The following is a 16,232-nucleotide window of genomic DNA, read 5'->3' on the forward strand; positions in this document are numbered from 1 at the left end:
CGGTCACAGATGACGACATGCCATGTGGTTTTTTTTATTTACTTTGTTTTCTATAAGCTATGCTTATACGTTACTCCGTTTTAAAAATCGAGTTTCCAGTAATGTACGGCATTGAGCCTGCTAACATTTCTCCTGATGCTTATCAGTACCTGCAAAACATTGGATTGATCATAAAAAAAGACTGGGAAATCTTTTAGCCACTCTGCGTTAAACTGGTACGTTTTTTGTGTCAGATAATGAGACATTTAGTGGCAGGGGCCGCCTCCTCACATGACGCAACAATAGTAGCGCTGAGTTTAAGTTGGATTGGGAGATGGGGCTTGCCATCCTCTACTCATTGCCTATTCTCTCCTATTAATGTTGTGATATTACATTACACTACATCCACAAAGAATGTTTTTAATTTCAAATTCGATTAAAAAAAAAAAACTGTCGCACTGTGCAGACCCAATAAGGAACAGTTATAGTCTATGTAATCCTCAAGTCTATCTTACAGCTGTCTTGGATTGTTTTTTATGTATGAGTGAATACAATTGCATACAAGGCCCTCACAATTTAATTGATATTGAATTGATTTTACCAGATACTTTACTGAACTCCTTGGAGGAGAGAAGTTTGTTTCATGTTCAGTGGCGCTGCCCGCTTTATATGAATAACTAATGGAATTAATAAATTAATCTACTGTTCTAATCATTGGAAGAATTCCATGGCTGTGAGACCCAAAAAAATGTATCTTTACAGAAAATGTTATTTAATCATTTGAAAAATCAAAGAATTTTACAATTTGGTTTCACATTTAAGAGCTGGAAAGGGTGACCTGAGCACTGGTAGTGTTATGATCATGCTTTTTTGTTTTAGTGACGTTGAGCCCATGCAGCTTTATTTTGGGGTTTGTTTCTAGTCTGTTTATTGTTATGGTTAATAAATTGGCTTAAAGTTAATTATTATAAATGAAGTAAAATTATTTCTGAATATCATCATGGCTCCAACAAGCATAGTTTTATATAAAAAAAATTGTTATGTCATTGCTTTGGTGCTGCTAGGTACCAATACCAAAATTATGGTGATATCAGCCATGTGATGGTTTGAAGGTCAGTAACTTTGATGTCTCATATATTTATTTTTGTAAAAAAGACTACCGACTTTTGACCAATACTTTGTTTCCTTATCTTTGAATTAGCATTTTGAGCTGAAATGAAAGTAGGCTTGATTCTCTGGCAATAACCTAGCTTTGTATAAACATCTATTTCCTGGTCACTATAATAATTTATAATGCGAGTCCCAACAATATAAGTTAATTCTCCCTTTTTGTTCTAGTAAGATAACTGTCATCCATTTCAGAAAAAAGACTTAATTACTATTAGTATATACTGCATATAATATGTAGTGTTGATTGGTGGAATTTGACAAAGCATTTATTGCGCTGTAAATGCTGTCTTCACTGGTGATCTTGTTCACCAAATATTTTCCTGTAAATTTACTGTGCAGATGGCTTACGTAAACATTCACCCCCCCTCCGCCCCCAAATACCCATGTTGATTTGCATGGCCCGCATAATAAAGCCGTAACAGCCATGTGCAGAACTTTCATGCATGCTTACTGTTAAGATCGCTGCCTGATCTGCTTCAGGCATGCATGATGTCAGGACCCTGTCCAGCCAGATTTCATTTAAGGTGTACATTAGCTGACCATAAATGAGAATATTATGAGTGCTGCTGCCAAATATATAGCACTAATCCCCGTGTACTGGCAGCACCAAATGGCTAATTTGCATGTGCTGCCCTTAAGAGTCAAAATACTTCCTTAAATGAGCCTTCTTCCTCCTCCTACTCAAGTCAGAATGTGACACTGTAAAATAATAATAATGAAAGATTTATTACGTTTCACAAGGCACTTCTAAATTCCTGATGAAGGAAAAAGTGCAAAGTATCTGCACAGAGAGACTGGAAACTAAAAAGATGGTACAGCTAAACCCAGAGACCTGACTTCAAACATTGGAACAAGTCAGTCCCACGTCTCTGCCTCTTTGTGGCATGGCCAATGTGTGCTCCAAGACTGGAAGGTCTGTGAGCACAATGCTGTACATCTTTCTTTACTTATTACTAGTTTTTGCCCATTTGTAGTACTTTGTTTGTGGTTATCTTTCCATCTGTATCTTTTGTATAAGGTATGCTGGTGCAGTGATTAGCACTGCTGCCTCACAACTCAGAACATTTTTGGCAACAATAATCAGTTCAGTATAGTTGGCTGACTGGGACACTTAAAAAACCATTGTATCACTATAATCCACTTAAAACGAGTTCAGTTCAACCTTCCCTATTGATGTTTTGATGTGGCATTTTGTGGAATTTGGCAAAGTTCTGGAACATTACATGATTTCACAGAACCCACGGTGAGGCAAACTCCATGCTGTACACTCCTCTTAATATATGTGTATGTACAGGTATACTGTATGCATAATCATTCACAGATTTATGGATGCATAAGTTAAGGTAATTTGTACTTGAAGGCGAAGGCCGTAGGAAAACTAAGAGCAATAAAGGGCAAATCAGCCACAGTAATACATTTTCTGTTGTTATTATTATTATTTCACAGGGACTCATGTTTTCTGACTCTTGAAAGGCCCATTATGGTTTGTTTTGAATGTGATGCACCATGTGACCAATCTTTATGTATTTGTCTCACACCACTTTCCTTATGCCAGTATTCCTCAATGTTTATGGTCCTGAATCCCAGTTTTGCTTTTTTCACATACAGTGGAACCTCGGGTCATGAACGTCTCGGACCACATACAAATAGGGTTACGACCAAAAATTTGGCCAAACTTTTACATCTGTTCACGACCACACACTCGGGTGACGAACAAGCCAGTTTCCCTTCCGGTTCGTACGCGCCGATGATTTCCGCACATGTTCAGTCTCTCCCTGTGCAGAGAGAGAGAGAGAGAGAGAGAGAGAGTGTGAGTGAAAGAGAGACAACGAGCGAGCGAGAGAGAGAGAGAGAGAGAGAGGGCTGGCCGCCTAAGGCCGAGAAGGCAGTTAAAGAATGCACCAGGCTTGTTTTTAAAGAGACTGATTCGAGCATTGTTTTAACCTTGTTGTATTTAATAAAGGTTTTTTTCCATTGGATTTTAACCTCCACTTCACTTCTGTTTACAGCGATCGGTTTGTAGTGTGCATTGTTGCAATGTTACTTTTTTCGGTTGTTTATTAAATTACGGATTTTTCAAATGTTCATGTTTTTCCCTGTGCTTAAAACTCATTAAAAAAAAAGTGTTTACAGCAAGCGGTTTGTAAGGCTATAGCGTGACTTCTTGCAATGTTACTTTTCTCTGTTCAAGGTTTTCTCAGTGTTATTCAATGTTTTTACATTTAGTTTACTATTACGCTGTGCATTCTATGGTTAAAATTAACTATTTTTGTGCTTAAAAATTAAAAAAATATATATATACATACAGTTCGTATGGTCTGGAACGGATTAATTGTATTTACATACAATCCTATGGGGGAAATTACTTCGGGTCACGACCAAATCGGGTTGCGACCAGAGTTTTGGAATGAATTATGGTTGTGACCTGAGGTTCCACTGTACATTGACGACTCAATAGCAACAATTAAAAACCACCCCCTTGTTGAAATAAGCTCACTTAGAAATAGGGAAACATATCGCAAAGACCTGCCAATAGCTTTGGTTAACCAACGTGAACAATTTGTGACTCACTGCAACCAACTCACAAACCACCAACAAAAGGCTCAATATGAGATAAGAAAATTGGCTGATCACAAAAAAGTTTTTTTTTTTTCCCCAGCATCTGCTTTTCTAAGGTTTATGGCAATTTAGTTTAACTGCTCCTTTACACAAGGTATTATGGCAGTTAAGCAGTAAATTTATTGTAAACACAGAGTAGCAAGTGCAGACTTTATGAGAGAGACAGAGAGAAGACCAGAACATTAGCCATTACATTAAAGAAAGTGGAGTAATAAACAGAGAAAAAGAATTAGTCCTGTGCAATTAGATAAATGGCAAGAAACTCAACTTTAATGAAAAAATTAAGTCCTTTTTATTTTGTGTTTGATTGGTAAAGAAACTTGCATTTAGTAAAGCAGCTCACATTTTCAAATAGAAAAAGAAGAGCTAAATATGAATTTGAAATTGCCGCTAGTAAACAATATGCTTGCTAGCTTAACAGCAACATTTGTGTTGTCTTGTAAACTTAAGCGTATTAGCCTCGTATCTTTTTGATAAACATCTTATAAACATTTGATAGATCTGTGACTTTTTAAAGATTTATACTTTGATAATTACTTGTTTGTGTGTGTCATACAGCATAAGTTTAGGTAAGAAACAAGTACTACATACAGTAGCAATGGTGGTAAGTGGTAATGCATATTTATAATTACACCTAAAGAATAAGGAAATGTCTAGCTGGTAGACTGGAAAAAACCTGTATAAATGTAATAAATATATATTTTAACTTCAAAAAAAGTGTAGTGCAATTAATGATCAAAAGTTATTAAAACCTACAACTGAATGAATATTTACATTTAAGCAGTGAAATCCCTAATTCATACAAGTATTCAGACCATTTGCTGTGACACTCCAAATTGTGGTGAAATGCATCCTTTACTTATCCTTGAGACGTGTCTGAAATTTAAGTGAAGTCTACCTGTTGCAAACTGACACAGTTTAGAAAGGTAAATACCTGTGTATATAACGTCCCACTATTCAAACTGCATGTTAGAATTCATGGATTGGTTTTTAACCTAAGGAACTCTCTGTAGACCTATGTGATAAAATCATGGTAGGGCATACAGTAGATCAGGGCAAAGTTTAAAAAAAAATTTAAGCTTTAGGTTTTTCTAGGAACACATTGGCCTCAATAACTGTGAAATGGAAGAAGTTCGGAAACACCTGTACTCTTCTTAGTTTTGGTCGTCTGGCCAAACCGAGTAACCAGGCAAGAAGGTAATCAAGAACCCATTGGTCACTCTAACAGAACTTCAGAAGTCCTCTACTGTCATGAGAGAACCTGTTACTTATATGAATGAGAGAATTCAATTTTTAATGTTTAATAAATTACCAAACCTTTCTGAAGACAGGTTTTCAGTTTGTCATTATGTGTTACTAAGTGATTGATGGGTAAAAATGTCAAAAATCTACAACACAATAATGTGTACAGAGAGTGAAGGAGCCCTAATACTTACTGAATCCATGTATACTATACAGGTGCTGGTCATAAAATTAGAATATCATGACAAAGTTGATTTATTTCAGTAATTCCATTCAAAAAGTGAAACTTGTATATTAGATTCATTCATTACACACAGACTGATGTATTTCAAATGTTTATTTCTTTTAATGTTGATGATTATAACTGACAACTAATGAAAGTCCCAAATTCAGTATCTCGGAAAATTAGAATATCAATTAAGACCAATGCAAAAAAAGGATTTTTAGAAATGTTGGCCAACTGAAAGGTATGAACATGAAAAGTATGAGCATGTACGTCACTCAATATTTAGTTGGGGCTCCTTTGGCCTGGATTACTGCAGCAATGCGGCATGGCATGGAGTCGATCAGTCTGTGGCACTGCTCAGGTGTTATGAGAGCCCATGTTGCTCTGATAATGGCCTTCAGCTCTTCTGAATTGTTGGGTCTGGCGTATTGCATCTTCCTCTTCACAATACCCCATACATTTTCTGGGGTTAAGTTCAGGCGAGTTTGCTGGCCAATCAAGAACGGGGATACCATGGTACTTAAACCAGGTACTGGTAGCTTTGGCACTGTGTGCAGGTGCCAGGTCCTGTTGGAAAATGAAATCTGTGTCTCCATAAAGTTAGTCAGCAGCAGGAAGCATGAAGTGCTCTAAAACTTCCTGGTAGACGGCTGCGTTGACCTTGGACCTCAGAAAACACAATGGACCAACACCAGCAGATGACATGGCACCCCAAACCATCACTGACTGTGGAAACTTTACACTGGACCTCACACAATGTGGATTCTGTCCCTCTCCTCTCTTCCTCCAGACTCTGGGACCTTGAATTCCAAAGGAAATGCAAAATTTACTTTCATCAGAGAACATAACTTTGGACCACTCAGCAGCAGTCCAAAGGCGAGTGTCTCTTGTTCAAGAGTGGCTTGACACAAGGAATGCGACAGCTGAAACCCATGTCTTGCATACGTCTGTGCGTGGTGGTTCTTGAAGCACTGACTCCAGCTGCAGTCCACTCTTTGTGAATCTCCCCCACATTTTTGAATGGGTTTTGTTTCACAATCCTCTCCAGGGTGCGGTTATCCCTATTGCATGTACACTTTTTTCTACCACATCTTGTTCTTCCCTTCGCCTCTCTATTAATGTGCTTGGACACAGAGCTCTGTGAACAGCCAGCCTCTTTAGCAATGACCTTTTGTGTCTTGCCCTCCTTGTGCAAGGTGTCAATGGTCGTCTTTTGGACAACTGTCAAGTCAGCAGTCTTCCCCATGATTGTGTAGCCTACAGAACTAGACTGAGAGACCATTTAAAGGCTTTTGCAGGTGTTTTGAGTTAATTAGCTGATTAGAGTGTGGCACCAGGTGTCTTCAATATTGAACCTTTTCACAATATTCTAATTTTCCGAGATACTGAATTTGGGACTTTCATTAGTTGTCAGTTATAATCATCAACATTAAAAGAAATAAACATTTGAAATACATCAGTCTGTGTGTAATGAGTGAATCTAATATACAAGTTTAACTTTTTGAATGGAATTACTGAAATAAATCAACTTTGTCATGATATTCTAATTTTATGACCAGCACCTGTATGTGTGTTTTTTACATTTTGCACTACCATTTTCAAGTTTTTGTTGCAGGAATTTTCTTACATAAAAATCATTATCTTAGGTAGTACAGTATATCTTACTGTCGTAATTTCAATTGAATTCAATGTAATTTATTACTATCATACTCTGTTTTAACAGGACAATTAAAAAAGTGTCAGTGTTGCAGAAAATAAAAATGCAAGAGAAATAAACAAATGACAACAAATATTCATACATCAGCAACACCATCAAATTAAAAAACATCATTAAGTTACAGATATAATCGTAGAAAATGTATTTGTAAGAAAAATCATCAATCGTACAAAGCATGTTACTGAGCTATGGGATTGCTTACAACCATTGAATCCATAATTCCAACCTTTAGAATTTAATTTGTAATTTAACACTAGAATTACCAGAGCCTACGAAAAAACTCGTAGATCCGGCCCACCTTAAATCGCTTCTTAAAACCCTTCTCACCTCTCCGCCAGCGTCTTTTGTCATCTAAATGTACTGATAAAGACAAGCTGCCAGCAGCCGGCTATTCCATCCCCCCAACGACTTAGAACGTAAACGAGCTTTTCTCAGCTCATGCCTTGATTGATTATCTGGGAGTGAAGTGGAGTTTTAGAGTAGAAATAATAGATTGTTATTTGGAACACACGCATTTCATATGTGTTGCATTTCTACAGTAATCTGTGTAAACACATTGTTAAAACAGAAACGTTTTACAATATTCTAGTAGGAAATGACAAAGTGTAGGCATAAACTATATAATGTATGAAGCCTGAAGTCCAAATATCAAAGAAACACTTTCACAAAAGGTACAAAAAAAAAGCCACCGCCAAAAAAAGCCGCCTTAGTGTGCGACATTGACACGCATTAGCTATCACTGCTTTTGTGGCGTAACAGTATCAGTCGCTGACTGGGAGTCCGAAGGTCATGAGTTTGATCCTGCATAACTCCATTTTGAGAAGTGTTCTTATTTTCACTATTTTAGAATAAAAAGATACATTTGATTTCAGTCTGTAACAGCCGGTGTAATTTATGATATTTGTAAAGGTTAGCTTTATTTTTTTTTTAAATTCACTTTTCATTGTCTCAGTCGCGTTCAAGATCCTTCCCTACGCGCTATAGTTCTGCAGTGTATCACGATACATACGACCGCGTGTTTTTTTCCCCCAATATTGCCAGTCCCCACGTGTTGCTGTATGCTGTTTCTTTTGTACTCCAGGACATGCAGAGGAAAGCATAGTAAAGAGCAGTAACTTCAGCGCTATATGCAATCATCAGACACTCCCCATCTGATGCTGTTTTCACATAAAGACGCGCTAAACCTCTGCAGTGTCCTTGTGACTGCATTGTCGTACAGATGCTTGCGAACTGAAGTGTCTGCATGCACTTTTCGTGGCATTATACGTGTATTTTTTGAGCATAACCATGTAGCTCAAACACAAGAACATATGTTGATGTAAGAGATAAAAAAACAAGTGCACTTTTATTCAAGACTATAACCGAAGAAAAAAGAAAGCAAGTTACAGTAGGCGGTTGATATGACAGCTTGCGTGGTGCAATGCTAAGAACTGCTGATTTCCATTCTGTGCTATATAACTGTTAACATTTGAATCTGATGATTGCATATAGCGCTGTCTTATTCAGTGTGCGCAAGAACATGCAGGTGGCCAGTTGCTGAGTGCTACAACGCACATTTTAAAAAAAGAAAGAGACAAATATATGTGACGTTTTGAAGAAATCATTTTATGACGCGAATAGTACCAATCAGAAAACATCGTCGAAGTAATGCAATATTATTTGAAAACGAACAGCGTCAGATCGGGTGTGAAGTTATACTGGCGCTGTTTGAGTCAGATCAGAAGCTGAATAAGCTGAAAAAGCTCCTGTTCTGACTCTAAGTAAAAAAGCATGAATTAATCAACAGAAATAACCGCGATTGACATTTTAAAGTTAACGATTTACAGTGCATACCAATTTATAAATTCAATGTCCGTTTGAGGAAAAAAAAAAAAAACACACTTTCTTCAAAGCTGGGAATCGAACTCACGTCTCTGTAGCACGGTAGTTATGCTCCAAGTCTGCAAACCGTAGCGTTAAGCCACAGAAGCTGTTGTATCATCCTTGAACCTTTTGTGAAAAGTGTTTATTTGATGTTTGGACTTCAGGCTTCACAGATTCTATAGTTTATGCCTACATTTTGTAACATTTATTACTAAAATATGAAAAAGTTTCTGTTTTAGCAATGTGTTTACAAAGATTACTGTAGAAATGGAACACGCATGAAATGCATGTATTCCAAATAGCGATCTACTAGGGGGCTCCGCCCCCTGCTCGCTTCGCTCGCCAACCCCTGGTGTTGTGAAATTACAAAGAGCGTGATGTATGAATGAGATATAGCATAGTGTGAAGGTGTAGATGACGCATATAGGAAGCAAATAAAGTTGTGCATGTCCAAAAACGGGCTCAGAGAGGTAGATGCTAACTTTGTGTATTGTTTGTCCTTGTGATTTGTTGATGGCCATGGCCAAGGTTGGTTTTAATGGGGAACTGTCGCCGTATAAGAGTAAAAGGTAATTCCAGGTCAGAACTTGTAAGGTTAATTCTAGGAATCAGAACAGTATTGTTAGCATGTGATGTTGTAAGAAGTTTTGTTTCAATAACATTGTGTGGCATGGTGTTGACGACTGAACGTGTAGCATTGCATAAACACTGTTTAGTGTTAAGGTTTCTTAATAGCATGATTATTGTTCCGTTTTTAAGGCTAAGATTGTGTTGTGTTAATCTGGCTGGGTTAATAGTGTTCAAATATTCTAAGGGGAAATTAAGATGGTCATTGTCGTCATCAGAGTCAACTTTGTCAGAGCTTAGAAAGAGCTGTGCAACTCCAGGAAGTAATGAAATGACCTGGTTACTAATGTGATCAACATTAATATTTTTTGGACATAATATAGTTTGTTGTGTTAAAAGGGGTATTTGGTGTAATGAGATTGCTGTTCCAAATATCTCCGTAACTCTTTTGAAAGCAATGCTAATTGTCTGCGTATTTTAAGGTGGACTGCAGAATAGCCGAGCGCATGGAATGTGGAACAATAGCTAAGCACTGTGTAAAATCTCCCCCTAATAAAAGTACCTTTGCTCCAAAGGGAATATTATTATTTATCAACGTTTGTAGAAGTTTATCAATGGTGTTGAGTAAGTGACTGGATGGCATTAGATGCAAAAGCAAATGAACTATTGTAGGATCTAATGCAGTTCATAAAGTTTTCACTTTCAGGTACTTCGTCAGTTAGAAGCTTCTGTAGATATGCAGGATATGAATGTAAAGGAGGCAGTCTAATTTGACCCTTTTGACAATAACGTGTAAATTCATTACTTGTATTGCTAGTTGTTTCTTCAGGGAAGTTAAGTGAATGATAATGATTGTAAATGACATTCAGTAATCCCAATGAATTTTCATGAATTGCGTTTATTTATTTTGTCCCTTCGCTGCCGTTTTTGTATCTCTGAGACTCGAGGTGTTTTGTTTTGAACCCTTGCCTGTTTTGATGCAGCACTTTGAGACGCGTGCTGTATGCGTGTACGTTCATTGTGTCTGTCCATCTGCGCTCGTTTGTTAATGTGTTAGTTGAGCTTTGCGTTTTTGGAGCCGAGACATTTTTTCTTCCGGGGTTTCAGAAGAGCGTTGTATGCGCTGACGTGTATTGTTTTTTTTTCATGCGGGTTCGTGTGTTTGGTCCCGTCACTTGAGCCGTATCGTTTTGTACCTGTGATTGTGAATTCATTACTTGTTTGTTCTGCAGCGTTAGATATATGGATAAGTAATAAGGAGGATCGCACTCACTGTTAATATGGAGGCTTTTCTGTGGTTAAATGGTTAATAGTGGATCAGTATAATGAGATCGACCTATGCTGCCTAATTTGAATGTGTTCAGATGACGTATGTTTAATACGGACGGTTCGTTTAGTAATGGGCAGGGTTGCCACCCGTCCTGTAAAATACGGAATCGTCCCGTATTTGAGAATGAAATTGCGCGTCCCGTTTTGAATCAATACGGGACGGGTTTTGTCCCGTAATTTTTTTATCATTTTTTTTAAAGCAGCGTCTCATGCAAATCATCTCACACGCATTTTATGAAGATGCCTCCTTTCCTACTTTTGATTGGGTAATACTTGATGTCATCGTTAGTTTGATTGGTCATTTTAACTGTCCAGTGAGGAGGGCGGGTCTTTTAAGTAGAGTCTGCAAAGTGTTGGCACTGGGATGTGGCCCCCGCTGCAGTATGCGTCCCTTATTTTTTTGTAGTAAAAGTGGTAACCCTAGTGGGGCTTTGTGTCTCATTTCGTATTTATGTTAGTGTGGTCATGGGTCCGAATCCTTGTTTTTGTGTATGTTTCGTGTGCTATGTCCGTAGTCTGTCCCGTTTTGTGTCCAATGGGTTTGTGTGGCGCTCGCGTCTGACCTCTTTTTTTTGTGTGCTAGGGGCGCGTTGCCTCATTTTTTATCTTTGTTAGTGGAGGGGGTGTTTGTTTGTAGTGGGTCTGAATCCTCTTCTTTGTGTGCGTAGCGTTTCGTGTGCTACGTGGCGCTTGCGTCTGACTCCTTTCTTTTTGGTGCTCTAGGGGCGTGTCGCCTCATTTCTTATTGCAGTTACTGCAGGGGGGCTTTGTGTGTCGTGGGTCTTAATTCTCTTCTTTGTGTGTGTTCCGTTTCGTGTGCCATGGGCTTCGTGCACACAGCGCCGGCATCTGATTCCTTTTTTCTGTGTGCTATGGGCGCCTCATTTCTAATTTTACGTTGCTTCCTATGGGTGCAGCGCTGTGTGCGTCGCCGGCGTTTCACTCCTTTTTTCTGTGCTGACTCCTTTTTTCTGTGGTCGCGGCGCCTCATTTCTTTGACTCCTTTTTTCTGTACTCACTCCTTTTTTCTGTGGTCTTGGCCGCCTCTCGCGGCGCCTCATTTCTTGGGGCGCCTGCGCAGTACGTCTTTTTGCGGCTACGGCCCATGGCCGGATGTCCCTGCATCCATCCGGTTTACCATTCTCGGTTAGTAATATGGATTATTTCCATTCTAAAACTCCAGCAGTTCAGTCACTCCCAGATAATCAAACAAGGCATGAGCTGGGAAAACTTAGTGAACGTTCTGCGACGGTGGGGGATGGAATAGCCGGCTGCTCGCTGCTCCTCTTAATCGGCACATTTAGAAGACAAAAGAGAGGGGAGAACGGTTTTAAGGTGGGCCGGATCTACGAGTTTTTTCGTAGACTCTGGTAATTCTAGTGTTAAAGGACTGGTGGCAAAATTGTTAGTGAATCTGCTGTTATAGCGCTAAAAGCTACAGCTGGGGGGCAAATATTTTGCTGCTGGGTATGTGATGTCTGAGACAATGGCAAAGAGTTTTTACAAGTTTCTCTTTTTATAAATCTTCTGCATGAATGGGAGCTTGACTCCACGGAGGAACATGGCTCTTCCAACTACTCACTGTAGAGTGTTGTGGTCTTAAACAGTGCAACTCTCATACCTGACTGTCATGTAGCTAGTTAGTATTTTCTCCAATGTGTATCTAATATGTTAGGAAAGAACTGGCAGGACATATTTTCATTTTCAACCAGCTCAAAAAGTGACAGAGTTGTTCACTCAAGCTAACAAGGCAGACAACAGTGATCGATCATGAGATTTTCTCAGTTAAGCTTCTTACTCTTTTCACAGTAATTTTTATTAACTTAAGCATGCACAAGACAAGTTTATAATCAGTTCCTGTGTTCTCCTAATGCTGAGAGAGAGGCTTATTTAGAGAGATGTTTAACCACTTCCTCATAGGCTTCCTCGTCATTGCTGGTACTCAGACATTCTACTGTTGTGCCATCACAAATGTCTGTACACATCTACAGGTATGGGCTTCTTCAATATACAATTAGATGTGCATTATCTAAGCCTGGCAGTTGAGGTCTATCACTAAGGATGTTCTATATCCATTTACACAAGGTGATGTTCAGACCATGGACCTTGAGCTTTGCTATTAGTTTCAGGGGTAGATGGTGTTGAATGCTAAGTTAAAATCATTAAACATCACTGAGATTAGTGTTTCTATTGTCAAAGTGAGTATGTGTTGCCTCAGTCCCAGTGTTCATTTTTGCACTGCAATAATATGTGTGCATGGTATTCCAGCTGATTTGAACGCAAAGTGTCTTTATATGCTCGACTTGATATGTGCTGTTACAGAACGCCCAAAGATCTTCATGATGGCAGTGATGTACTACAGCCAAATGGTGCAACACTCACTGCTTACAGAACTTTGCAAAGCATTAACATAATCAGAAAAAAAAAACATTTACAGTATTATATATGAAAAACTACTAAATCAATCAGGTAAGCAAATTAAGGAATATGAAATAATAACCTATAAGGCAAAATAAAGCAACAGTCATTCTGTTTGGTAGGAAACTGTTTACCTCAATAATAGAAGTCAACAATTTCTTCAATGCAAGAAATAAACACCATCGATCGGCTACTTTAACATGTTATAACTATCTACATTTGGACAAAAACACAATAGTCATTTAAGAAAATACACAGAAAATATCACAGTTGTATTTAATTTTATAACTTGGTCTCCATGTAAACGTTATTTGTAGCTCTACTGTTGCATTATAGTCTCATAATGTTTTTTGCACATTCCCACATAAAGATTTCAGCACATTCATACCAGCATCTCTTCCAAAACATCAACTGTGAAACCCATCATTCAGCAATCAGCATGCCAAGAACTGACAAGCATGATTGAGCGAGGACACTGGCTTGTTGGCAAATAAAAAATGTTTCTTCTTCTCCTACTGTTATTCTAAGTGATTATACAGGACATTCTGAATAGTATCTACCCTTGGGTAGACCAACTTTATATATATATATATATATATATATATATATATATATATATATATATAAATTAATTGTAAGGATGTGGTCTTCCTGTTGCAGTCAGCCACATAATGTGTAAAGCAATGTACACCTAAAACTGCGATAAATGTTTACCTTGGGAAAGGTGAGAAGAAAATTGAAAACTGGTGCATTTTTTTCAATTGGAAAATGAAAAAGTAACCCATTTGCAATAGCTTTTCATTCAGCACCCCTATTATGTTGATTCTAGTGTTCAAAATTAAATACAGAATTTAGCTACTGTATGTTTTTGGTAGCTTATGTTGTCAATGAAAATCTAAAAAAAAATTGCGTAAATTAAGATTAGATAAATGTTATTAATCCCATGGTGAAATGGATACAGCAGCAGAAGCATAAAAAACAAGTATACAGGACAGACAATACATCCAATCAACCACTCAATAAATAAATAAACAAATAAACTTAACAAGGACATTGGGTGGAAGAACTACAAGTACCTGGAGGTTCACATAAACAACATACCGTACTGGTCTAACAACATTGCGGCAGTGTAGAAGAGGAGTCATAGAAGACTGTACTTGCTAAGGAGACTCAGGTCTTTTGACATATGTTCAGTTACAGAATAAATTTGAACTTACCAGCCACACGATGAGCCACAAGCCCTTCAAGATTGTAATGTTCCTCGTCTGGCTCTGAAGACTTGACTTCATCTGAAGGTTGAATGCCAAGAGGTGGGAGAGGTGATGGAGTTGCACTACCTCCACTTGTATTGTAAGCATGACCAAGTGGAGATGAAATATTATAGTCATGATCTTGAAGTTCAGGAGAGTAAGTCTGAGGTATGTTTGGAGGGTAAGTATTAAGGGGCCTTAGTTGTAGTGGCACAGCTGTGGCAGTGCTCTCTGAAGAGAATGGTGAAGGTGACTGGAAAGAGTTGCTGGGTCTTTGTTGCATCTGACTGAAAGCACTCCCTGGTTCTGTTCTGTATGTAATAACAGATGGGCTTGCTGTAAAACTATTTACAGACCTCTGTAAATTCTGACTGCCTGTAGCCGAGACATCTGGTGAATAGGCCTTAGACACCACATTTGCTGGGTAGGCAGTGAAAGATTTTTGCTGAGCTTGTCCAATTATGACAGGAGAATCAGATGTATAGGATAAAATTGGTTCCATTTTGTTAATGTTAATTGGCGTCTGCAGACCATCTACTATGGTATTCTTTGTTGTTGTCGAGTAAGCAGGATCCGCTGAATAAGCTGGCGCTGAGGTATCAGCAATGAATCCATACTGTGGTTTGGACTGTGTATAAGAGAAAGTACCTGGCTGAGTAGTGACAACACTATTCTCTCCTCTGGTTAGAGAGGCAGAAGACAAAGGGGTACTGGAGGACTTTGACACCTGTGTTAAAGCAGGGTCTAGATCAAGCATTAACATATTGAGAGCCTCAATAGACTGCTCAATTTCCTGTTGAGAAGTCGTGTGTGGAAACTCTGGGAGACTATGGCTCTGTAAAGCTGGGCTTAGGTGATTTCCATCAGGGGGCATTCTCTCTGGTTGTTCTTGGTATTGCCAGACATTGAGCCCTCTTTGTACTGCATCTCTGCTACTTGTGCTTCTAACAGGAGCTCTAGGCATTAGCTTAGGTGCAGAAGTATACACTGGAATGCTAGCAGAGCCAAATGATTGTGATCTATAAATGCCACCATTCTGGATCTCGGTGTTGCTTGGTGTTGAACCCAAAGATGAGTCCATAATGTGTTCCTGTACTGATGATGAGCAACGAATGCGATGTCCAGGCAATTCAGCAGCCTTTTCTAACATACTTTTATCTATACATGCATCCTCGTGTCCATTAATGACTGTTTCATTTTGATAGTAAAGGTCTGCTGGAGTTGCCCTGCCTTCAAATGATGACAGTGTTCCAAGACTATCAACACTGTTTGCCTCTTGACTATTTGGCAACTCATCATCAAGGATATCAGTTTCCCGTTCAATGCTGTGTCCATTGACGTGTACTTGTGCAGGCACTAGATGACGAATTCCTCCTGCACCTCCCCCTGATGAAGTAGTCAGGTAAGCCTGTTGATGCATGGGCTCCTCCAAGCCACTCAGGAGCTGATCTAGCTTTTTCTTTTCCTCTGGACTCAGAGGCTGAGTAACTGTGGATATCTGCTGCCCAGGATCATCGGTCCGGTCTGTTTTAATGGAAGCTGTTGAGTTTCCAGAGTCACTGCTGACAGACAAAGCGTGATCGACAGCTGGAAGCCCGTTGCCAGTTACTACTCCTTCACAACCAGACTCCTTCTTACGAACTTTAGCATATAGACTCCCGTCTAATGGGCCTTGTGTGTGGACAACTTCTGAAATGAAAAAAATAATTATTGCACATATGTATTATTTTGTATATATGACAATACCACCACCACCAATACTACTACTGGCATTTAAAAGTAACAGTTCTTAAAAAAAAATTTTTTGTGATTTTAGTGGACAAACTTCTAAAGGTTCTTCAGTAATTATGAA

The 16,232-nt window shown here is 38.7% G+C and overlaps 1 protein-coding gene across 7 annotated transcripts in view; it reads right to left on the reverse strand.

Annotated features, from left to right (window-relative positions):
- The window catches only part of tns1b (tensin 1b), a 793,111-nt gene that overhangs the window by 69,166 nt on the left and 707,713 nt on the right, over positions 1-16,232 (reverse strand). For all 7 annotated transcript variants that reach the window (XM_051930510.1, XM_051930508.1, XM_028807574.2 and 4 more), the window contains one exon: positions 14,348-16,069. In XM_051930510.1, the coding sequence (XP_051786470.1) occupies positions 14,348-16,069 (1,722 nt within the window). The remainder of the gene's footprint in view (positions 1-14,347; positions 16,070-16,232) is intronic.

The sequence above is a fragment of the Erpetoichthys calabaricus genome, chromosome 8 (genome assembly GCF_900747795.2).
Source record: "Erpetoichthys calabaricus chromosome 8, fErpCal1.3, whole genome shotgun sequence".
NCBI classification, from domain to species: Eukaryota; Metazoa; Chordata; class Cladistia; order Polypteriformes; family Polypteridae; genus Erpetoichthys; species Erpetoichthys calabaricus.